The sequence below is a fragment of the Saimiri boliviensis genome, chromosome 4 (genome assembly GCF_048565385.1).
Source record: "Saimiri boliviensis isolate mSaiBol1 chromosome 4, mSaiBol1.pri, whole genome shotgun sequence".
In the NCBI taxonomy this organism is placed as follows: Eukaryota; Metazoa; Chordata; class Mammalia; order Primates; family Cebidae; genus Saimiri; species Saimiri boliviensis.
Window position 1 is genome coordinate 39,305,117 of NC_133452.1, and position 25,609 is coordinate 39,330,725.

A 25,609-nucleotide genomic window follows, 5' to 3' on the forward strand; every position below is an offset into this window, starting at 1 on the left:
TTTTTTTTTTTTTCAGTTACACTTCTATTGGTAAAATGTGAGCTTGAGGAATATTGTGTTTAAATAATTTTATCACTTATAAAATAGTCCCCTGGCCACAGGCTGATGCACTGTCTCTCTCTCACACACACAGAGTTATCTGTGCTGTTTTAAATCACTGAACAAACACTCCAGACTGACAAAGAGGATACATTCCAGCAATTCATGGTTCTAAGACCTCTCTAGTGAAAGTCATCAATGAATTCTTAGCTGCCACATTTAATTTCTCTCTCTCAATTTTCATCTTCCTTATCCCTCTGCTTCCACAGATATTACCGGCCCCTCCTTTCTCCACACTCTGTCTTCCCTAGTCTTTTATGATGTGAAGTTCTCCTACTTCTGCTCTGACCTCACTATTTCAATAGACTCACCTAAAAGTCGAACTTCTCCCTAGAGTCTTGTCCTTGGCCATCTTCTCTTCCATACTCTCCCCTGGCATTCATATCTGTTCCTACATCTTCCACTATTTCCTTTATGCTAATGAGTCCCAAGTCTATAGTCCAGGTCATATCCTGAGTTTCAGTTTCACAGCTTCCACTGCCCGTTAGGGAACATACACACATCATGTACTGCTAGCGAAGCTGAACTTACCTTCTAGCACACACCAGCTGCAGCACTTGACTTGTCTGACTTTTTTAGCAGGGTTAGTTCTCAGGTTTGGCTCTTTACAGTTATCTTCCTCTTCCAATCAGGTTCTAAATCCTAGAAATTTCCACCACATGATGTCTTTTAATTTCAGCCCCCCCCCCCCCATTCTAATCCTACTCTTCCCAGCCTTGTGCAGATCTTATTACCTTTTACTAGACCATTATTATAACCCCCTAACTGGTCTTCCAAACTATTTCTCTTCCTTTACAATCAAGATTAATCATCTCTGAAGTTTGTTTAAAGAGCAGAATAATGAAAAAATATTCTCCACTACCTACCAAAGCTTAAGCTGAAATTCTAGACCCACTGACTTTAATTTTGTCTCTGACTTTTCTCTTTAATTTGCATAAAACTAAAATCTAACCAATGTCCTGTATTTCTCATTCATATTCCATTTTGTATAATTTCTGAGATTTTTGTTAACAATGTTCCAGCTGTCCAGAATCCACCCCCTCCCCACCCTTGGTCTTCACATATGGACAACTGGCTAGGCATCAAAGCTCATATTCCACTTTCCTTATAAAGTCTTCTCTAGCTGACCCACTGCACCCCATGCAAGCATTTATTCCTCAGACCACTTTATAATGGCAGGTTTTCCATGGCACTCATAATATAATATTATCAAGGTTCTTCTACTTTTTATGATCAAACATCAAATTTAATTCTTATTTTAATTACCAGAAACATTCACTGTAGTGGCTTCACATGGCCACTGTTCAAGAAATATTTGCTAAAATGCTGAATGAGGGATAAATGACTACCATATTACTGTACTAACTTTCCTAGTTGAGAATATGAACAAACTATCCAAACAAAAATCAACATTTGGTAAAATATCTATCCTGATTTATAATAAATGGTTCTCATGCTGCCATATCTAGATGATAGGAAATAAGAAGATATTTTAAGTCCCACAGGTCTTTGGCAAATTTCAGAGTTTATTCAGGGCATCAAATCTCATCTTGCAGCATTGAGCTCTCCTTTTGAATTTCTACTTATGATTTCTAAATTGTGTTTAAATAACAGGGTTGTGGTTGGTATCTACAGTTTCAACAAGCCAGTGAGTAAATCCAGTCTTCAATTAAATTAAAACTAGGATTAAAATAGTTTTATGTTGGAAGAACAAACTAAATTGTAATCTGTTGGTCTAGTCTACGAAATTTATCAAAGTATACATACTACAGATTAGAACCTTCCCAAATCTTTGCTAAAATAAAGCTTAGTGTCAACCTATGTCTTCTTGAACCAAAAGCCATTTCAAATGTTTCAATTAAATGCTTAGATTAGATAGCAGCCATCTAGCCCAGTTATTTCCATATGGCAGGCTTAAGGATTTAGTCTGAAATCCTTCTGAGTAGAACAGAAACAAGGGCAAAAGCCTTTCATTTAATTTAAAAGCAATAAAAGTGAATTACATTCCATACAGATTTCTAGTCCTCCCCCACTTTTAAAAACATTAGCACTACCATTTTCTGTTCAGGAGGCTGACAGAGGAAAGGAGGTTGGAAGAGAAAAGATATTTTAAGAAACATATATAAGGAAGGAAAGGTGAAAAAGAGAGATGGATGACTGAGCTTGCATGTGAGCGTGTGAAGAAAAATGAGACAGGAAGAAACAGCAAGGGTAGCTTAAAAGTATGAAAATGCATAGAAACAAAAAGAGGTAAAAATTCCAGAGTAGTTTAGAAATAAAGAATATAATGAATGGGGGGATCACAGTTTCTTCAGCCATTCTACCCTGCTCAGGCCCAAAGATTAGCAAAATCAAGTTTGGTGTCAATGTCCCTTAATTCTGTTCAAGGCAATTCAGTACTACACAAGGCTCTATTATGACTCAGGATCCCAATCTAGACCCAGAGAGGAAAGCAAAGGTGAGAAAATTCAATCACAGATTCAAAGAGCTTGAAACCTAATGAAGGAGCTAACAGATCCATATAAAACAGAATGAGATAACTCCTAAAATGAAAGTTTCCATTAGGGAAGAATCTTTCAATAGGCTTCACACAGAAGATAGCACATAGATCACAGTCAAAAATCAGGTTAGCAGCATTTCAGGAAGGTCAAGGGAAAGAAAGCAGGCTAGGGAACAGGAACTTGGCCAGCATACAACTCAGTGCTACAGGAGGTCAACTAGGTAAGTAACGTCAGAGCAAGAGGGAGGGTCAAGTCTTGGGAGCTGGCAAATGCTATTCCTAAATGCTGCAATTTTATACACATCTGCCATGGAGTTGGAGTAAGACATAAATAATGCTGTTGTTATTTTAGAAAAATTAACTAGTAGATGAAAGCAGTAACGGGGGACCAATACTGAAAAATGGCATGAGGATGCTAAAGGCAGTTTCACAGTAAGGAGCCTAGTGAAGGCTGGGTGCAGTGGCTCACACTTAGTACTCTAGCACTTTGGGAGGCCAGGCGGGAGCATCACTTGTGGCCAGCAGTTCAAGACCAGCATTGTCAACTTAGCAAGTTAGCCAGGCATGGTTGTACATGCCTGTAGTCTCAGCTACTGAGGAGGTTAAGGCAGGAGGATCAATTGAGTCCAGGAAATGGAGACTGCAATGAGTTATGATCATGCCATTGCACTTCAGCCTGGGTGATACAGTAGTCTGGCTCTCTGAAAAAAATAAGAGGGAAGGAGGGAGAGAGGGAGAGAGAGGGAGGGAGGGAGGGAGGCTGGCTGAGGATTTCTGGCAAGCTGGCCAAACAGGAACAGCTCTGGTGCACAGCTCCCAGTGAGAACGATGCAGAAGGTGGGTGATCTCCACATTTCTAATTAAGGTACCCGGTTCATCTCATTGGGACTGGTTGGGCAGTGGCTGCAGCCCAAGGAGGGTGAACCGAAGCAGACTAGGGCTCACCTCACCCAGGAAGTGCAAGGGGCCAGGGAACTGCCTGCCTAGTCAAGGGAAGCCATTATGGATTTTTCCCAGCACTCTCACTCAGATACTGTGCTTTCCTCACAGTCTTCACAACCCGCAGAACAGGAGACTCCCTCCAGTGCTACAACATGAGCACTCCGGGTTTCTAGCATAAAACTGGGTGGCCATTTGGGAAGACACCAAGTTAGGTGTCTAAGGGGATCCAGAGAGAAAGGTTGGGTTACCCACAAATGAAAGCCCATCAGACTCATAGCGGATCTCTTGGCAGAAACCCTACAAGCCAGAAGAGAGTGGGGGCCAATATTCAACATCCTTAAAGAAAGGGATTTTCAACCCAGAATTTCGTATCCAACCAAACTAAGCTTCATAAGCAAAGGAGAAATAAAATCCTTTACAGACAAACAACTACTGAGAGATTTTTGTCACCACCATGCCTGCCTTACAAGAGCTCCTGAAGGAAGCACTAAACATGGAAAGGAACAACCAGTACCAGCCACTGCAAAAACATACCAAATTGTAAAGACCATCAACATTATGAAGAAACTGCAGCAACTAATGGGCAAAACAACCAAATAGCATCAAAATGGCAGGATCAAATTCACACATAACAATATTAACCTTAAATGTAAATGGGCTAAATGCCCCAATCAAAAGATACAGACTGGCAAATTGGATAAAGAGTCAAGACCCATCGGTGTGCTATATTCAGGAAACCCATCTCATGTGCAAAGACACAGATAGGCTCAAAATAAAAAGATGGAGAAAGATTCACCAAACAAATGGAAAGCAAAAAAACAAAAAACAAAAAACAAAAACAAAAAACAAAAAAACAGGGGTTGCAATCCTACTCTCTGACAAAACAGACTTTAAACCAACAAAGATCAAAAGAGACAAAGAAAGGCATTACACAATGGTAAAGGAATCAATGAAACAAGAAGAGCTAATTATCTAAATATATATGCACCGAATACAGGGGCACCCAGATATATAAAGCAAGTTCTTAATGACCTACAAAATATTAGATCAATGAGACAGAAAATTAACAAAGATATCCAGGACTTGAACTCAGATCTAAACCAAGCAGACCTAATAGACATCTACAGAACTCTCCACCTCAATTCCACAGAATATACATTCTTCTCAGCACTACATCACACTTATTCTAAAAACTGACCACATAATTAGAAGTAAAACACTCCTCAGCAAATGTGAAAGAATGGAAATCATAACAAATGGTCTCTCAGACCACAATGCAATCAAATTAGAACTCAGGATTATGAAACTCACTAAAAACTACACGACTACATGGAAACAGATCCTGAATGACAACTGGATAAATAATGATGACAGAAATAATGATGTTCTTTGAAACCAATGAGAACAGACACAATGTGCCAGAATCTCTGGGACACATTTAAAGCAGTTTGTAGGGGGAAACTGATAGCACTAAATGCCCACAAAAGAAATGAGGAGAGATCTAAAGTTGATACCCTAACATCATGATTAAAAGAGCCAGAGAAGCAAGATCAAACAAACCCCAAAACTAGTAGAAGACAAGAAATAAAATCAGAGCTGAACTGAAGGAGATAGAGACACAAAAAACCCTTCAAAAAAAAAAAAAAAAAAAAAAGTGAACCCAGGAGCTGGGTTTTTTGAAAAGATCAACAAAATACATAGACTGCTAGCTACACTGATACAGAAGAAAAAAGAGAAGAAGCAACTAGATGCAATAAAAAAATGTTAAAGGGGATATCACCACAGATTACACAGAAATACAAACTACCATCATAGAATACTATAAACACCTCTATGCCAAAAAAAAAAAAATCCAATAAATCTAGAAAAAAATTGATAAATTCCTAGACACTTAAACTCTCCCAAGACTAAACCAGGAAGAAGTTGAATCCCTGAATAGATCTCTAACAAGGTTTGAAATTGAAGCCTTAATAGCTGACAAACCAAAAAAAGTCCAGGACCAGACAGGTTCACAGCCGAATTCTACCAGAGGTACAAAGAGGAGGTGGTACCATTCCTTCTGAAACTATCCCAGAAATAGAAAAGGAGAGAATCCTCCCTAACTTATTTTATGTGAACAGCATCATTCTGATACCAAAACCTGGCAGGGACACAATTAAAAAAGAAAATGTCAGGCCAATATCCCCGATGAACATTGATGCAAAAATCCTCAATGAAATACTGGCAAACTGAATCCAGTAGCACATCGAAAAGCTTATCCATCATGATCAAGTCAGCTTCATCCCTGGGATGCAAGGCTGGTTCAACATATGCAAATCTATAAATATAATCCATCACATAAAAAGAACCAAAGACAAAAACCACATGATTATCTCAAACGAGGCAGAGAAGGCCTTCGACAAAATTCAACACCACTTTATGCTAAAAACTCTCAATAAACTAGGTATTGATGATAATAAGAGCTGTTTATGATAAACCCACAGCCAATACCATACTGAATGTGCAAAAACTAGAAGCATTCCCTTTGAAAATTGGCACTACACAAGGATGCCCTCTCTCATCATTCCTATTCAACATAGTATTGGAAGTTCTAGCCAGAGCAATCAGGCAAGTTAAAGATATAAAAGGTATTCAATTAGGAAAGGAGGAAGTCAAATTGTCTCTATTTGCAGATGACATAATTGTATATGTAGAAGACCCCATCGTTTCAGCCTCAAATCTCCTTAAGCTGATAAGCAACTTCAGCAAAGTCGCAAGATACAAAATCAATGTGCAGAAATTACAAGCATTCCTATACACCAATAACAGAGAGCCAAATCATGAGTGAACTGCCATTCACAATTGCTACAAAGAGAATAAAATATCTAGGAACACATCTAACAAAGGATGCGAAGGACCTCTTCAAGGAGAACTACAAACCACTGCTCAAAAAAATAAGAGAGGGCACAAACAGATGGAAAAACATTCCATGCTCATGGCTAGGAAGAATCAATATCATGAAAAGGGACATACTGCCCAAAGTAACTTACAGATTCAATGCTATCCCCATCAAGCTACCACTGACTTTCTTCACAGAACTGGAAAAAAACAACTTAAACTTCATATGGAACCAAAAGAGAGCTGGCATAGCCAAGACAATCCTAAGCAAAAAGAACAAAGCCAGAGGGATCCTGCTACCTGACTTCAAACTATACTACAAGGCTACAGGAATCAAAACAGCAATGGTACTGGTATCAAAACAGAGATATAGACCAATGGAACAGAACAGAGGCCATGGAGGCAATGCCACACATCTACAACCATCTGATCTTTGACAAACCTGACAAAAGCAATGGGGAAAGGATTCCCTATTTAATAAATGGTGTTGGGAAAACTGGCTAGCCATGTGCAGAAAGCTGAAACTGGACCCCTTCCTTATACCTTAGAAAAAAATTAACTCCAGATGGATTAAAGATTTAAACATAAGACCTAACACCATAAAAACCCTAGAAGAAAACCTAGGCAATACCATTCAGGACATAGACATAGGCAAGGACTTCATGACTAAAACACCAAAAGCAATAGCAACAAAAGCCAAACTGGACAAATGAGATCTAATTAATCTAAAGAGCTTCAGCACAGCAAAAGAAACAATCATTAGAGTGAGTTGGCAACCAACAGAATGAGAAAAAATTTTACAAACTACCCATCTGACAAAGGGCTAGTATCCAGAATCTACAAAGAACTTAAACAAATTACAAGAAAAAAAAATAAGCGACCTCCATCAAAAAGTGGGTGAAAGATATGAACAGATACTTCTCAAAAGAAGACATATATGAGGCCAGTAAACACATTAAAAAATGTTCATCATCACTGGCCATTAGAGAAAGCAAATCAAACCACACTGAGATACCATCTCACACTAGTTAAAATGGTGATCATTAAAAAATCAGGAGACGGAATGCTGGGAAGATGGCCGCCTAAGAACAGCTCTGGACTTCAGCTCCCAGTGAAAGTGCAGAGGGTGAGTGGACGCCGCATTTCCAGACGAACTCTTATTGCCCACAGACCAGGAGATACCCAGGCAGAGGGGTCGCCAGCGTCGCAGTCCCAGCCAGTGTGGCTGTTTCGGCCCCCGCGGGGCTGATTCCGCCCACGCGGCTGCTGTGACCACTCCCTGTTGCTGCGGTTCTCCGTACAAAAGCCACTGGTCTGGGAGCCCTCTTAGCTGGCGAGCAGAGCCCTGAGACGGCAGAGTTGCCCATTCATCTGAAATAGCGAGTCAGGCCAGGAGATTCCTAGGCAAAAAATCCGCCAGGAGCCGGCGCCACAGTTCGAGCCGACTCCGTGAGTCGCAGCACGGGAGATCCCGGCGCCTTTTCAACAAGCGACCGGAACGCGGGGTCGTTCAACTTAAAAGAAAAGACTGAGTCAGGGAGCCAGGTGATCAGGCTCCGTTGGTCCCACCCCTCCACCCCCAACAACAACGAAAACAGAAACAGTAATTGGAAACCCTCTGGGTTGAGCCCTTCAAACCAAGCACAGCTGAACCCGGACGGTCCAGCTCCGTGGGGGAGGGGCTTCCGCCATTACTGAGACTCTCCACCGCTACAGAGGCAGGCTGCCGTTGCCGAGGCAACCCGCCATTGCCGAGGCAACCTGCCACAACAGAGAGAGTCCAACATAACAGAGGCGGGGCCACCATTGCCAAGACAGTTCTAACTACGCCCATATAAAAAGGACTACAGGGAAGAGCTCAGGGCAGCTGGGCGGAGCCCACAGCAGCTCAGCAAAGCCCCTGCCGGCAGGCAGAGGCTAGGCGTGCTGCTAGCTGGGCGGGTCCGACCTGAAAGAAAAATCAAAAAAGGCAGTAGTGCAACGGAAACTCATAAAGCTCCAACTCCCTGGGACAGAGACAGACAACAGGTGGATAAACCCACAAAAATGGGAAGAAACCAGCGTAAAAAGGATGAAAACTCCCGAAACCAGAACACCACTCCTCCTAAAAGGGATCACAACTCCTCACCAGCAAGGGAACCAGACCGGATGGAGGAGGGTGATGAAATGACAGAATCAGACTTCAGAAGGTGGGTAGTAAGAAACTACAATGAGCTAAAAGAACATGTTCTAACCCATCACAAAGAAAATAGGAACCTTGAAAAAAGATTGGACGAACTGCTGACGAGAATGGACAGCATAGAGAGGAGTATAAGTGAATTGATGGAGCTGAAAAACGCAACACGAGAACTTCGTGAAGCATGCATAAGCTTCAACAGCCGAATTGACCAAGCAGAAGAAAGGATATCAGAGGTCGAAGATCAACTCAATGAAATAAAAAGAGAAGGCAAGAACAGAGAAAAAAGCGCAAAAAGGAATGAACAAAATCTTCAAGAAATATGGGACTATGTGAAAAGACCTAATCTACGTCTGATAGGTGTACCTGAATGTGATGAAGAGAATGAATCCAAGCTGGAAAATACTCTTCAGGATATTATCCAGGAAAACTTCCCTAACCTAGCAAGGCAGACCAATATTCAAATCGAGGAAATACAGAGAACACTACAAAGATATTCCTCAAGAAGAGCAACCCCAAGGCACATAATCGTCAGATTCACCAGGGTTGAAATGAAAGAGAAAATGCTAAGGGCAGCCAGAGAGAAAGGTCGGGTTACCCACAAAGGGAAGCCCATTAGACTCACAGCAGATCTCTCAGCAGAAACCCTACAAGCCAGAAGAGATTGGGGGCCAATATTCAACATCCTTAAAGAAAAGAACTTTCAACCCAGAATCTCCTATCCAGCCAAACTAAGCTTCATAAGTGAAGGAAAAATAAAATCCTTTGTGAACAAGCAAGCACTCAGAGATTTCATCACCACCAAACCTGCTCTACAAGAACTCCTGAAAGAGGCTCTACACATATAAAGGAACAACCAGTACCAGCCACTCCAAAAACACACCAAATGGTAAAAAAGCATCAACACAATCAAGAATCTGCATCAACTAACCAACAAAACAGCCAGGTAGCATCAAAATGACAGCATCAAATTCACACATAACAATACTATCCCTAAATGTCAATGGACTAAATGCCCCAATCAAAAGACACAGACTGGCAAATTGGATAAAAAGCCAAAACCCATCAGTGTGCTGTATCCAGGAAACCCATCTTACATGCAAGGATACACAAAGGCTCAAAATAAAGGGATGGAGGAAGATCTACCAAGCAAATGGAGAGCAAAAAAAGGCAGGAGTTGCAATTCTCATCTCTGATAAAATAGACTTTAAAGCAACAAAGATCAAAAGAGACAAAGAAGGACATTACATAATGGTAAAAGGATCACTGCAACAAGAAGAGCTAACGATCCTAAATATATATGCACCCAATACAGGAGCACCCAGATACATAAGGCAAGTTCTTAATGACTTACAAAGAGACTTAGACTCCCACACAATAATAGTGGGAGACTTTAACACCCCATTGTCAATATTAGACACATCAACCAGACAGAAAATCAGCAAGGATATCCAGGACCTGAATACAGACCTGGAACAAGCAAACCTAATAGACATTTACAGAACTCTCCACCCCAAATCCACAGAATATACATTCTTCTCAGCACCACATCACACCTACTCTAAAATTGACCACATAATTGGCAATAAATCACTCCTCAGCAAATGCAAAAGAACAGAAATCATAACAAACAGTCTCTCAGACCACAGTGCAATCGAGTTAGAACTCAGAATGCAGAAACTAACTCAGAACCGCACAGCTTCATGGAAACTGAACAACTTGCTCTTGAATGTTGACTGGATAAACAATGAAATGAAGGCAGAAATAAAGATGCTCTTCGAAACCAATGAGAACGAAGACACAACATACCAGAATCTCTGGGACACATTTAAAGCAGTCTCTAGAGGAAAATATATAGCAATGAGTGCCCACATGAGAAGAAAGGAGAGATCTACAATTGACACCCTATCATCAAAATTGAAAGAGTTAGAGGAGCAAGATCAAAAAAACTCAAAACCTAGCAGAAGACAGGAAATAACTAAGATCAGAGCAGAACTGAAGGAAATAGAGACACAAAAAACTCTTCAAAAAATCAATAAATCCAGGAGCTGGTTTTTTGAAAAGATCAACAAAATAGACAGACCACTAGCCAGATTAATAAAAAAGAAAAGAGAGAATAACCAAATTGGTGCAATAAAAAACGATAAAGGGGATATCACCACAGATTCCACAGAAATCCAAACCATCATCAGAGATTATTACAAACAACTCTATGCACATAAACTAGTAAACCTGGAAGAAATGGATAAATTCCTGCACACCTGCAACCTCCCAAGCCTAAACCTGGAAGAAGCCGAAACCCTGAATAGACCAATAACATGGTCTGAAGTCGAGGCAGCAATAAAGAGCCTACCACCCAAAAAAAGCCCAGGTCCAGATGGGTTCACAGCTGAATTCTACCAGACATACAAGGAGGAGCTGATACCATTCCTTCTGAAACTATTCCAGACAATCCAAAAAGAGGGAATCCTTCCCAAATCATTTTACGAGACAAACATCATCCTGATACCAAAACCCGGCAGAGACTCAACAAGAAAAGAAAATTTCAGGCCAATATCCATGATGAACATAGATGCAAAAATCTTCAATAAAATACTGGCAAACCGATTGCAACAGCATATCAAAAAGCTCATCCACCATGATCAAGTAGGATTCATCCCGGGGATGCAAGGCTGGTTCAACATACGCAAGTCCATAAACGTAATTCACCACATAAACAGAACCAAAGACAAAAACCACATGATTATCTCGATTGATGCAGAGAAGGCTTTTGACAAAATTCAACAACCCTTTATGCTAAAAACCCTCAATAAACTAGGTATTGACGGAACGTATCTCAAAACAATAAAAGCTATTTATGACAAACCAACAGCCAATATCATACTGAATGGGCAAAAACTGGAAGCATTCCCTTTGAAATCTGGCACTAGACAAGGATGCCCTCTCTCACCACTCCTATTCAATATAGTACTGGAAGTTCTAGCCAGAGCAATCAGGCAAGAAAAAGAAATAAAGGGTATCCAAATTGGAAAGGAGGAAATCAAATTGTCTCTATTTGCAAATGACATGATTGTATATCTGGAAGACCCCATCATCTCAGCCCAAAATCTCCTGAAACTGATAAACAACTTCAGCAAAGTCTCAGGATACAAAATCAACGTGCAAAAATCACAAGCATTCCTATACACCAGTAATAGACTTCAAGAGAGCCAAATCAAGAACGAACTGCCATTCACAATTGCTACAAAGAGAATAAAGTACCTAGGAATACAACTAACAAGGAACGTAAAGGACCTCTTCAAGGAGAACTACAAGCCATTGCTCAACGAAATAAGAGAGGATACAAACAGATGGGGAAACATTCCATGTTCATGGTTAGGAAGAATCAACATCGTGAAAATGGCCATACTGCCCAAAGTAATTTACAGATTCAATGCTATTCCCATCAAGCTACCAATGACCTTCTTCACAGAACTGGAAAAAAACACCTTAAACTTCATATGGAACCAAAAGAGAGCCCACATAGCCAAGTCAATTCTAAGCAAAAAGAACAAAGCAGGAGGCATCACACTACCGGACTTCAAACTATACTACAAGGCTACAGTAATCAAAACAGCATGGTACTGGTACCAAAACAGAGATATAGACCAATGGAACAGAACAGAGGCCTCAGAGGAAATACAACATACCCACAACCATCTGATCTTCGACAAACCTGACAAAAGCAAGCAATGGGGAAAGGACTCCCTGTTTAATAAATAGTGTTGGGAAAACTGGCTAGCCATGTGCAGAAAGCAGAAACAGGACCCCTTCCTGACACCTTACACCACAATTAACTCCAGATGGATTAAAGACTTAAACATCAGACCTAATACCATAAAAACCTTAGAAGAAAATCTAGGCAAAACCATTCAGGACATAGGTGTAGGCAAGGACTTCATGACCAAAACGCCAAAAGCAATGGCAACAAAAGCCAAAATAGACAAATGGGACCTAATCAAACTCCACAGCTTCTGCACGGCAAAAGAAACAGTCAGTAGAGTGAATCGGCAACCAACAGAATGGGAAAAAATTTTTGCAGTCTACCCATCTGACAAGGGGCTGATATCCAGAATTTACAAAGAACTAAAGCAGATCTACAAGAAAAAAACAAACAAGCCTATTCAAAAATGGGCAAAGGATATGAACAGATACTTTACAAAAGAAGACATACAGGAGGCCAACAAACATATGAAAAAATGCTCATCATCACTGGTCATCAGAGAAATGCAAATCAAAACCACATTGAGATACCATCTCACACCAGTTAGAATGGCGATCATTAAAAAATCGGGAAACAACAGATGCTGGAGAGGATGTGGAGAAATAGGAACACTTTTACACTGTTGGTGGGAATGTAAATTAATTCAACCATTGTGGAAGACAGTGTGGCGATTCCTCAAGGACCTAAAAATAGAAATCCTATTTGACCCAGCAATCCCATTACTGGGTATATATCCAAAGGATTATAAATCATTCTACTACAAGGACACGTGCACACGAATGTTCATTGCAGCACTGTTTACAATAGCAAAGACCTGGAACCAACCCAAATGCCCAACGATGATAGACTGGATAGGGAAAATGTGGTACATATACACCATGGAATATTATGCAGCCATCAAAAACAATGAGTTCACGTCCTTTGTAGGGACATGGATGAACCTGGAAACCTTCATTCTCAGCAAACTGACACAAGAGCAGAAAATCAAACACCATATATTCTCGCTCATAGGCGGGTGTTGAACAATGAGAACACATGGACACAGGGAGGGGAGCACTACACACTGGGGTCTGTTGGGGGGAAATGGGGGAGGGGTGAGGGGGTGGGGAGGTGGGAAGAGATAGCATGGGGAGAAATGACAGATACAGGTGAGGGGACAGAAGGCAGCAAAGCACACTGCCATGTGTGTACCTATGCAAAATCTTGCATGTTCATCACATGTACCCCAAAACCTAAAATGCAATAAAAAAAAAAATCAGGAGACAACAGATGCTAGACAGACTGTGGATAAATAGGAATGCTTTCACACTGTTGGGGGGAGTGTAAATTAGTTCAACCACTTTGGAAGAGGGTGTGGCAATTCCTTGAGGATCTAGATCTAGAAATACCATTTTACCCAGCAATCCCATTACTGGGTATATATCCAAAGGATTATCAGTTATTCTACCATAAAGACACATGCACACATATGTTCACTGCAGCACTGTTTACAATAGCAAAGACTTTGAAACCAATTCAAATGCCCATCAATGATAGACTGGATAAAGAAAATGTGGCACATATACACCATGGAATACTATGCAGACATATAAAAGGATGAGTTTATGTCCTTTGCAGAGACATGGATGAAGCTGGAAATCATCATTCTCAGCAAACTGATACAAGAACAAAAAAACCAAACACCACATATTCTTACTCAAAAGTGAGTGTTGAACAATGAGAACACATGGACACAGGGAGGGGAACATCACACACTGGGGCCTGTTGAAGGGTCAGGGACAAGGGTTGGGATATCAGGGGAAGGGGGGATGGGGAGGGATAGCATTTGGAGAAATACTTAATATAGATGATGGGGTGATGGGTGCAGCAAACCACCATGGCACATGTATACCTATGAAACAAACCTGCACATTCTGCACACATACTCCAGAATTTAAGGTATAACAAAAATAGAAGAAAAAAGAAAAAAGAAGCCATGTGCAACTGTAAAATCTAGAATGAGTGAATCTACAAGCTCTGCATCTTCAAACGGTAATGCCAGTTGGTCCACAGTGTTCAGTATATGCAAAAACAGCCCCCCCAAAATACCTTTTTTTGGTCAATGCTGCAAAGCTACATGCCCTCCATCCTACACTTTTATGACTGTTTTTCATTTTGTATGTTTTTCTATGGCATGAGGGTTTAAGAACCCTGTTAACTAGTCTCCTCCTTGTAAAAGCCATACTTTTCTAAGTTTTAATGTTAGTAATAACGGACTATACTGCTTATGGTCAGGCACTGTTCTAAGTGCTTCAGTACAGAAACATTTATTCTCACAACAATTCTGGAGGTGTACTCATTGTAATATCTATTTTTCATATTTCTGAGGCTAAAGGGGCTTAGGTCACTTGCCTAGGGTCACATAGCTGGGAGGTGACCCCAGATCCTGTGGTCTTAGAGTATTTGAGATGCAGAGGGGCCTCCAGATTTGCATTCATCTGAGGTTTTCTTTTTTCTTATTCTGGTTCCTGTTTCCATAATAACAACAAATGCTAAAGAATGCTGCTTGGCCTTTAAAACTAGGCCTGTGGACCAACCAACTCCCATTTTTCAAATCCCAATGACTGCCTACAAAAAGCGAGGGGGAGTACATAAGTTTGGAGGCCTCACCTTGGGCAAGTATCTGGCCCCTTGCACCTGTCCAGATCCCCTTTAGCGTATGGAGACAAAGACACAAAAGAGACCATATCTCTACCTCCACATCCTCCTCTTTGCTCTCCACCATGGCTGACAGGGCAGGGCCGGGACTTACTCCCTCAAGGATCCAAGTGAAGGATTTTACTACACTGAATTTCATTTTGTTAACTTGGGCACAGAATTTCTGCTTAACAGTCTCTTTGGATCTTAAGCCTGGCTTCCAAAGTCATGTCGTCCCTCTTAGTTTGTGTTCATCTGCAAATATTACAAATCTGACTTCCCAAGCTTCACCCAAGTTTTTGGAAATTGAAGCATAGAACAAGGAAAGCTCTGTGATATTCCACTAGAGACTTCTTTCTAGGTAGACACTGTTCATTTGTTTAGATATTCATGTAATTCCAATAAAAATGGACACCTGGCATCAAATTAGACACTAGGCTCAAAATATGTTTCCTGGCCTCAGACTATATTGATCAGCGACCATCAGTTTGATGGCGTCATTCAACTGGTTATAAGTAACCCTAACTAGAAGGCCAGCCACACTTAATGTTTCCATATACTCCAAAAAGAGATCATGATTTTGTCAAAGGTCAAGTTAAAAGACAAATATGGGCTGGGCGCGATGGCTCACATCTGTAATCCTAGCGACTTTGGAAGGCCGATGTGCAAGAACTGCTTTAGCCCAGGAATTCAAGGCCATGCTGGGCAACATAGCAAGACTGTGTCTCTTAATTAAAAAAAAAAAATGACAAATATGTATATACGCTGCAGACAACCAAAAATACAAAATTGGTTTGGGCTAGCTTTTGGCCACATGTTGATCATCCTTTTTTTTTCTTTTTTCCATTCCCTGCTCATAAACCAGCCACGATTTTGCTAAGCAATAGACATCAAGATTACCAGCTTGAAATTCACAAAACACGTGTTCTTTACTTTGCAAACCAGGATACTGCTGGGCTATCTCCAGGCCTTCGCCATCTTACATAAATCTGAGTCATTGTGGGTCTTGGAAACCAGCTGTAGGAAATCTTATTTTCTACCTTTCTCACTAGAGAGAGATGTACTCATGCCTGCCCTCGAGCCCACTGTCTGCGTGCCTCTCTTAGGTTTACTTCCCTTTGAGTCATGCTTATTTTACCCTTTGCAGACAAAAGCTCTTCTTGACGAGAAGGTTTCTGATTTGTATATCACATGTACATCACATACCATCGGTTCTAATCTTCAGGCTTACCTCTCCTATTTTTGTTCTCATACTAATCTTAAAAGCCTTATTGCTGTTGTTCTTTACCCTTTTTACAAGCCTAAGCACATTCTGGTATTTGCTTTTTCTGGCACTAATCCATCCAGTTTTCAGTATTCCCACACTCTCAGAAGTTTATTCCTATATATTTAGGTCTTCTAACCACTATTCTGACCACATTGTGAGCCTATAATACGTTAGACATGGTTCAGTTATATTTGAGATAATGATAATTACATAGACTTAAAAGTTGAGAGACTTTAGATATCTTTGGGTCCAGACTTTTTTTTTTTTTTAAGCTAACTAAAGACCAGGAATGTTACTGAAGATCAAACACCGAATTAGCAGACAGAATAGAACTGAAAGACAAGTTTTCAGACTCCCAGTCCAGTGTTCATTCTTGTTTTATGTTCCCCTTTCTACTGTTTTTTGTTTTTTGTGTTTTTTCCATGCTGTCCCAGTGCCTGGCAGAGTGCCTGGCATATACTAAATGCTCAGTATCTGTTGACTGTGAACTGAGTTGATGAAGTCTTGGGTATGGTTAAAATGTTCCAGGCACTAGGGACACAAAGTTCATAAAACCTCATCCCTGATTTCAAGGAGTATGGAGTCCAGTAGGAAAGCAATAGAAGTAGACATTTCAAATAATTGCTATGATGGAGTTACAGGAGCTTTGGAGAATGTTCTTCTATACCAGGCGTCCCCAAGCTTTTTAGACAGGGGGCCAGTTTACTGTCCCTCAGACCGTTGGAGGGCCGCCACATACTGTGCTCCTCTCACTGACCACCAATGAAAGAGGTGCCCCTTCCTGAAGTGTGGCGGGGGGCCAGATAAATGGCCTTAGGGGGCCGCATGCGGCCCGCAGGCCGTAGTTTGGGGACGCCTGTTCTATACTATCTGGAGGAATCAGTAGAGGCTTTCAAGAAGTGGTGGCAGTTAATGAAGGCTTGGCACACCAGTGAGGGTATGCCATGCAGATAGATTCTAATTTATCCTTGTTCCTGATATTTCATGAGGGTCCCTGCCCTCCGATTTTTCATCATCTTCCCAGTTGAAGTGTGACTTATTTTAAATATAGTTGATACTGACTTATTTATATGTTTGAATTTTTATCTTTATCTAGAGGTTTAAAAATTCACCAGAATGTGAGGCTGTCTGCCCAAAGGAAGTAAAAATTAATCTATGCCTTGAGTACCAAACAAAAACATTATATAAAAACCCCATGTGGTATCCACAAATGTGACAGATGGAAATATTTTCTGTTCAAGCTAGAACAGTTTTAGGACTTTCTTCCCAGTTGAGACATTTCAAACTTTTAGAATAGGATTTTTCATCTGTATCTTTACCAGAATTGAAAAAAGAAAATTCATATAGGTTACTAAGAGTTCAATCATATAAAGTTTAAAAAAATAAGAATAGAATAAATATCTTCTTTGGCAGGCATGGTGGCTCATGCCAGTAATCCCAGCAATTTGGGAGGCCAAGGTGGGCAGATCACCTGAGGTCAGGAGATCAAGACCAGTCTGGCCAACATGGTGAAACCCCATCTCTACTAAAAATACAGAAAGTTAGCTGAGCATGGTGGCGGCCACCTATAATCCCAGCTACTCAGGAGACTGAGGCAGGATAATCACTTGAACCTGGGAGGTTGCAGTGAGCAAAGATCGTGCCATTACACTCCAGCCTGGGCAACAAGAGTGATACTGTCTCAACATCAAACAAACAAAATATTTTAGTGTGTAGCATAATGGTTTTTCACATCAATACTGGAATCAGAGACGGGGGCTCATCATGTCTTTGCTTCCTTACTTGGTAGCCATGCAAGTGGCTTTTCTTATCTCAGTTCCTCCATCTATAAAATGGCAAAGCCTTCTTTAATACACACAGTATATAGTGCACTTGAGGCAGAAGACGTAGGGGGGCTTGAATCCCTACACAGCACTTGATACTTAATAACCACACTTGAACTGAATCAACCTCTTGGAGTCTCAGTTCCTTCATTTGTAAAATGGGTATAGTTAACAGTACCTGTAGGACTGTTGTGAAGCAGAGGAGATAACGAATGCAAAGGACAGCTCAGTGTCTGGCAATTAAAGCCTACATGAGTGATGTCAGTGATATTAGCTGGGTCTGACTACAAGAAATTTTCAAAGGTAAGTTATGTATATGATGCTTACTTTTGTGTTGATTATAAGAGGTTCTCAATAAAAAATAGCTATTAATAACTCTTCATAGCTCACATTATCCTTTTACTGCTCTGCTAGGCAAATTAAAAATGTACTAAGTTAAGTAATTAATGATGGCTTGCTGTCCATGAAGAGGACTGCAAGTTTGTTCTGAGACTTAGAATCTGTATATTTTAGTGGCAAAAGCATTAACAATTTGGTATTTAAAAAGAACAGTTGAATTTATGTGAGAAAGACGGTTGGGAGATATAGAAAGAATAAAGCATACTTTTTTAAAATTCATTCCATTTCTTCATATTTGGAGACTTGTGTTGTGACAAACATAAAAGCAATAAGAAAAACAAGGTAGGAAAACCTAAACCAGTCCATCTGATGTTTTTAGTTATCTTAGTGATGCAATTGGATCAAATGCATGAGTAATCTGATCAATTGTGCAAGCACTATCCTGTTTCCATTGGGAGACCAGGGCATAAAACTAACTGAAAATGAAGGGTAATATGGGGCCTGGGCATATGAGGAGTAGAGAAGATGCCTTAAGGGTGATATGATGTGAAAATTTGCAAAATGTTAATTCTGTGGCAAGTTTAAGCTATGATTTTAAGGACACATTCTGAAGATCTTTGCTGGTCTACCTTGGAGAGAATTGTTTCTCAATAATCAGTATGGTTCTACATTCACATGAATGCTGGAATTAAAAGGAAATACAAATTGTTTAGATAATTCACAAAATGATATTCAAGTCATTAAATGTAAAATATCACTTTATGGTCAAGTACATCTTGAGCCTGCAGAAAGTGCTAGAAATAGAGACTAGATTACCTTTGGAAATCTATACCTGTTCTGTTAGTAATGCCTTCAAAACCTGCCAGCCTGACAAACTAAAATATGGGCCCACGCCAATTATAAGCAGTGTAACAATGACAGAACAACTGCTCTCCAAAGACTAAAAGCCAGAATCCCGTAGAATACAGATGTCTCCAGAAGGCTAAGTAACAGATCCATAATGAGCTCAAAAAACACCCTGCTGAGACCCTGTGGGAGATATTTTCTGCAGGAACAGAAGAAATTAGAAGGCCGTTTCCCCCCAAGTAGAAATATGCTTTCCGTTCTGCATCCCAACTCCTCAAATCTGGACAAGCTCTTATACAATCACTGTCACACTCCCCATTCTCTGCATTTCCTGACAGGAAGGAGACTTGAAACTGGTAATAGAGAAACTATCACTAAAAATGTCACCAATCTACTAAGATGCAGGACAGTAGCTGAGATATTCCTGGATGAACAACTGAAGCATTTAAAATCACAAAGTGGACTTTTTATAGAGATATCTCCACTGCAGGAAAACATATAGTAATTTCACTTAGAAAATAGTGGCTATGTTTTTGGAGACATCATTGAATAGTGAGACTCTCTTAAGTATTAACATCCTTTCCAGTGATTTTAAACACCTGTAAAATCCCACACGCTGTTGGCTTTCCTACAGGACAAGGCGGAAAGCTGGGGGATAATAGCAATTTAAATTCTATTTGCTCTACATACTATTAAATATCTTGCATAAATAAGTCCACACTTTGGCAAGTAACACAGATGTGTCCATACTGTTAGAGCGTAACTGCTCCAAATAAGGACCCATTTCTCACCAAGATAAAATCACCATCTAAATGAGCAATGAGTTGTGCCGTCTTTTAAACCACAGACTAATACACTGTGCATTAAATTTCTTAAGAAGTTTTCCAATTGATGGTAGCTCAATTAATAGTAAAGCATTCTTAAGAATCTATACAAACATAAGAAAATGGTTCAAATTACATCATTTCTGCTGGAGAATTTCACATTTTTTTTCCCGTAAGTAAAATTTAAGTAAGATCATCCTTAAAGCAAGGTAGAAAGAGGTGTGAAGGGAGACTTCCTGGGGGATGGCAAGACCAAACTTCCTACTACTCACAAGAAGAATGATCCCACTTGGAAATGCAAATTTCTTTTAGCATTTAAGGATCATATAGGGGTTTTTCAGAGAAATCCCACAGATGAAACCTTAATGGTAAATGTACTATTGGAAAAAAAAAAAAAAAGGAAGGTAGTGGAGATGCCTGCAACTATTTCTGGACTATTTCTATTTTCATCTTTTTCCCTCTCTTCTCCTACTTGTGCAGGTTAGTGGCAGCAAGGTGAATTGAAGAAATCATAGATTTTCAATTTTTAAAATGTATTTCTCAGTCTGTTTTTCTCTCATCTATTTCGCTTTGGAAACTACTTGCTATAGACTGAAGATTTATGTCTCCTCAAAATCCATATATTGAAATCCTAGCCCCCAAGGTAGTGGTATTAGGAGACGGAGTCTTTGGGAGGTGATTAGATCCTGAGGGCAGAGTCTGTGAATGGGATTAGTGCCCTTATAATGGGAGGCCCAGAGAGCTCCCTTGCCCCTTCTACCATGTGAGGACATAAGAAGAAGACAGCATCTATGAACCGGGTATACTGTATCTGCTGGTATGTTGGACTTCCCAGCTTTCAGAACTGTGATAAGTAAGTTTCTGCTGCTTATAAGCCATCCAGTCTATAACGCTTTTGTTATAGCAGTCAGAACAAAGTAGGACACTCCACATGCTCATGGTAAAAACCAGCAGTGCAAAATGAAGAGGGAGTCACTTCAGCCTCTAGTTCCCTTTCCCCAACGTAAGCATGGTGTTGGATTACTTATAGCTATATCCAGAGAAGAGAGAAGAATGTTTTCTCATTTATTTTTCTAGAACTGATTTTTACAAGTTTGTTACATATTGAGGAAATCAGGTTTCTGATTGTAATATGCATGGCAAGCCTGTTTAATTTATATTTTTATTTCTTTGTATCTTTTATCATACAGGAAAATTCAATTGTATATTCAATGGTTAATCCTATGAGTATGTTCATGGATGGTTTCATGTCATCATTAGAAAAACCTTCTGCAGTGTAAGATTATATTTAAAACATTCTCTCATGTTTCTTTCCAGTAATTTTATGGTTTAATTCCTTGCATTTAAATTTTCTGATGTACTGAAATTTCTTTTTATGTAAGAATCAGGCAGGGATCTAACTATTGTTTACAGGTAAACAATTTCTCTTCCCTTGGTTTGAAATACTACCTACATTACATATCAATTTTATATATTTGTACTGTATACCAAATCCGGTATGTATTTGGGTCAATATTGAGTTACCATTCTGTTTCATTAAACTGTCAATTAACATGGCAGAACCAAACAGATATTTGAATATCTGATTAAGATTAGCCTATTCTCATTTTTTTTTTTCATATCTTATGGTTTTTTGGTGTTTTCCAGTGAGTTCTATTGCTTCTGTTTTTTGTTGTTGTTTGTTTGTTTAGAAATAGAGTTGCCCAGGCTGGAGTACAGTGGCACAGTCTTGGCTCACTGCAACCTCTGCCTCTGAAGTTCAAGTAATTCTCTTGCCTCAGCCTCCTGAGTAGCTGGGATTACAAGCTCATGCCACCATGCCCAGCTAATTTTTGTATTTTTAGTAGAGACAGGGGTTTTACCATGTCAGCCAGGCTGGTCTTGAACTCCTGACCTCAGGTGATCTACCCACATCTGCCTTCAAAAGTGCTGGGATTCCAGGCATGAGCCACCACTCCTGGGCTCATTATTTCTTTTTGTCAAAAGTTTCTAGTCTGTTCTTACACATCTTATGTTGCACATGAACTTTAGAATTTGATTTTTAAAAAGCTAATTAGTAATTTTTATGGAATCATGCTAAATCTATGCATAAATATATGGAAAACTGATGTTGTTACACTGCTGTAGCATTTTATCAACAAATAAGTTTTGTGTCATAGTTTTTTTTTTTTAACATAGACCTTTCTCATTTCTTGTTACTTTTTATTTCCTGGGTATTTTGTCATTGGGTTTCTAATGTATATTGGTATGCAATACAATTGGTATTGTATATTTCTTTTACTCCCATTTCTATTGTCAAGTAGTTGTTTGAATGTAGGAAGGCTACAGATTTTGTGCATTGATTTTGTACTAAACCACATTACTAAACTTGCTAGCTATTTAAGAAGAAGTTTCCATTTCATCCTCTCAAATATTCTAGAAATACAATAGGTTATATAGTATTATTTGCCCCCCTTTCCTCATTTCAAAACCTACAATTGCTATTTTCTAACTGTATCACTTAGTACCTCCAGTGCAAAGGGAAACACAACTGGGATGAACGTATACATCCTCGCCTCGCTCCCGAATTTAATGGGCACACCTATTGTTTTGCCACTGAAGTATCAATCAATCAGTGCCTGCTTTATTAAGAGTTTTCACCTAGAATTCCAGGAAACAAAATTAATTGGTTCAGAGTTGCTGTCAGAAAGAAAGCGCTCCACCTAGAGAGGAAAACAGAGAAAGTGAAACAAAGGAGCAGAGACAGGGCAAAGAGACGAAAAAAGAAAAAGGTGAAGGATAAAGTACAGGAAGAGAAGGAGAAAGTTGTGCTGGGGGAGGAGAAAACTATGGTTTAATGACATCATTAAATATTGGAAAGCATGAATAAGAATTCCTATATTCCTTCTTAAATGTCCTTACTTCTTAAAAATAGTATCTTCTTTGAAAATAACATGTATCTAAGGACAGGAATTTTCTGCCTGGGATTTTCAAGATTACTGAATTATCTACAGAATATATGAGCTGAAAAAGGAAAATTGAGAAGAATGATAAATTGCCTAAGATGTCAGGAATACAAAAGAGATCAGAAAAGTGAGTTCAAGGGAAGCCTCACATAACAATAACAGGACAAAACAATGTTTCTAGAAACACCATACATACGTACTACCAGTTTCTACAAGGATAGTGTAATTTGGAATCATGCCTCAGATATTCTTAACCTCAAGTATCTGCTACAATTTATAATTGTTTGTTTCCTCTGCAACATCCTGTTAGAGATAGCAAGCCAAGAGAAAAGTGGGCAAAAAATTTTGATAGTTGATTCACAGAAGAAAAAAACATAAATGTTCTGTTAAAAAATGAAAAGAATAATGAGCAGAAAAATGCAAACTAAGGTAATCTCAAAAGTAAAAATATTCACTTACTAACTGGCAGAAATGAAAACAAAAACGGAGATTGATTATGACCATTATTGGTGAGGTTTAAGGAAGAAGCTCTAATAAGCTATCAATGAGAGGATAAATTGGTACTGTTCGTGAGGGTAACGTGAGAAAGACTCAAAAATTGAAATGTCCATTCCCTTTGCCACCCACTGCTTGCTGACTGCCAAGTTCCCTTCTATGAATCCTTTCAAAAGATTTGCCCAAGAATACATGAAACTATGTATAAGGATATTCACTGCAGCACGATAGTAATGGCAACAACTTGGAATCAACTTAAATGCTCAGCAACAGAAAAGTGGTTAAATCAATCATGCCACCTCTATATAATGGAATAGTATACACTATTTAAAAGGATTAATATACACTAACAATGAAAAATGTTTACATGACATTTCTGAGATTGCAGAACAGAAATAAAGAGTTAGATCCTGTTTATGGCAAATATACAGAATGTTATTGATGATAGGTAACAGAAGGCTCACTTACATGTAACTGTATTGCTGACCTTATGCAAGGAACATTCACTGCTTTTATCTCATTTCCAAGTTGGAACTCTAAATACAGAGCAAAAAAAGGATGTTGAATCCAGGAACATTAAGAGTAAAAGGCAAACCAGTCTGGTACCTATTAGGTGTACTTGCTCATTTAAAGCAGGTAGAGTGAAGCCTTTGAGGCAAAAATGCAGGACCAGAATGACTAGAAAATAGCTAAAATCACAAACCAGACTAAATGAGAAGTTCAGGAAAGAAAGATTTATTTATGACACATTATAATCTTGAAGCACTGAAAACAATTCTACCCACTTGGATAACACCTGAATCTACTGGGTGTAAAGAAGCGTAGAGGATGAATTAAGAATTGGTATCTACCTTTATGAAATTTATACTCAAGAATCTGTTTAAGGCTAATGCTGTGCATTGTAAAGCAAATGAGAAGCCTTAAACAGCATTGATGAACTTTCTCTGCACCTAGGTCATCCTAACTTATTGACAGCTTCCTTCTGGTCTCCAAAAGGAGGTGGCTTGCTTTTTTCCCCCAAAGCTCAGTTCCCACTGTTTATTTCTACCTACTTCATGCCAGCTCATCCGTGATCTTCAGTTGCTCTAATCTTACAACTTTGATTCACATATGGAAACAGCTTCTGAGAAGATTCTGTGACTTCAGAATGGTTACTCTCATAAAGCATGCAGCCACAGAGGCTGGACAGAGATCTTCAGCCTTGTGATGTGAGGAAAACTGAGCTGGGGCTCCAAAAAGGATTCTTCCCCTTAACCTAATTTACAGTCATGTCATTAAGGTGGTGAAGCAAGACTGAATTTTATTTAGTTTTCATGCCTTGAAATTAAATCTCCATTCCACTCCCTCTGTTTACCCTGTTTCACTTTTTGTGTGCTGCACAGCCCTGTTCCTACAGAGATCCATGAGTCATCCCAGTCAGCAAGGGTCTGTTTCATCAAGGCCTCAGGGCTGGAGCTGGGTGAGAAAGCGAGAGGCCACTGTCCCTTGCACTCAAGGGTTACCCCACTGGTGGCTTTTCCCTGTCTACTCTCAATCTACAGAAGAAGTATTTACAAATGACTTTTCTTCAAAGCATTACAGTCCCCGGGGCTTATTTTAAATGAGTTTATGACAAGGGAAAACAGTCCCCTACATTCAAATTACTTCAACCATAGTTTTCTTGATTTTTTTCATGAAAATCAAATACTAATAGTGTTATAATGAGTTTTTGATACGTGAATGCTTTCTAAACAAATACTTAGCATTTGTTTGCATTTCTTGATCCTCATCATATCCACAGATGAGCACAACTTATGTAACACTCTGTTTCTTTTTTAGCTTTGCTGTGGTTTCATGCAAAACCATAGATTTATTTGTAGTCTTTTGGAGATTAATGGAATGTTTGTTGGCTTAGTCACATACTTGCTCACTTAATCCTCATAACAACCCTGAAAAGTGGTTATCAACATCCCCTTAGACAGATGAGCTAAGGTCCAAGAGGATATGTAATTGATATATAAGTGGCTGTTTTAGCAGCTCATTCAACTCAAGTTCTGA

General features: G+C 39.5%; 1 protein-coding gene across 3 annotated transcripts in view; it reads right to left on the reverse strand.

Moving 5' to 3' along the window:
- The window catches only part of TMEM200A (transmembrane protein 200A), an 89,434-nt gene that overhangs the window by 3,423 nt on the left and 60,402 nt on the right, over positions 1-25,609 (reverse strand). Inside the window, exon 1 of one of the 3 annotated variants that reach the window (XM_074397468.1) lies at positions 411-479. The exons of 1 other annotated variant lie outside the window; for it this stretch is intronic. In XM_074397468.1, coding sequence (XP_074253569.1) covers positions 411-478 — 68 coding nt within the window. In that variant the 5' untranslated portion in view covers position 479. Of the gene's footprint in view, positions 1-410; positions 480-636; positions 742-25,609 lie in introns of those variants that run through there. One more of the 3 variants, XR_012517186.1, reaches the window with a different exon arrangement.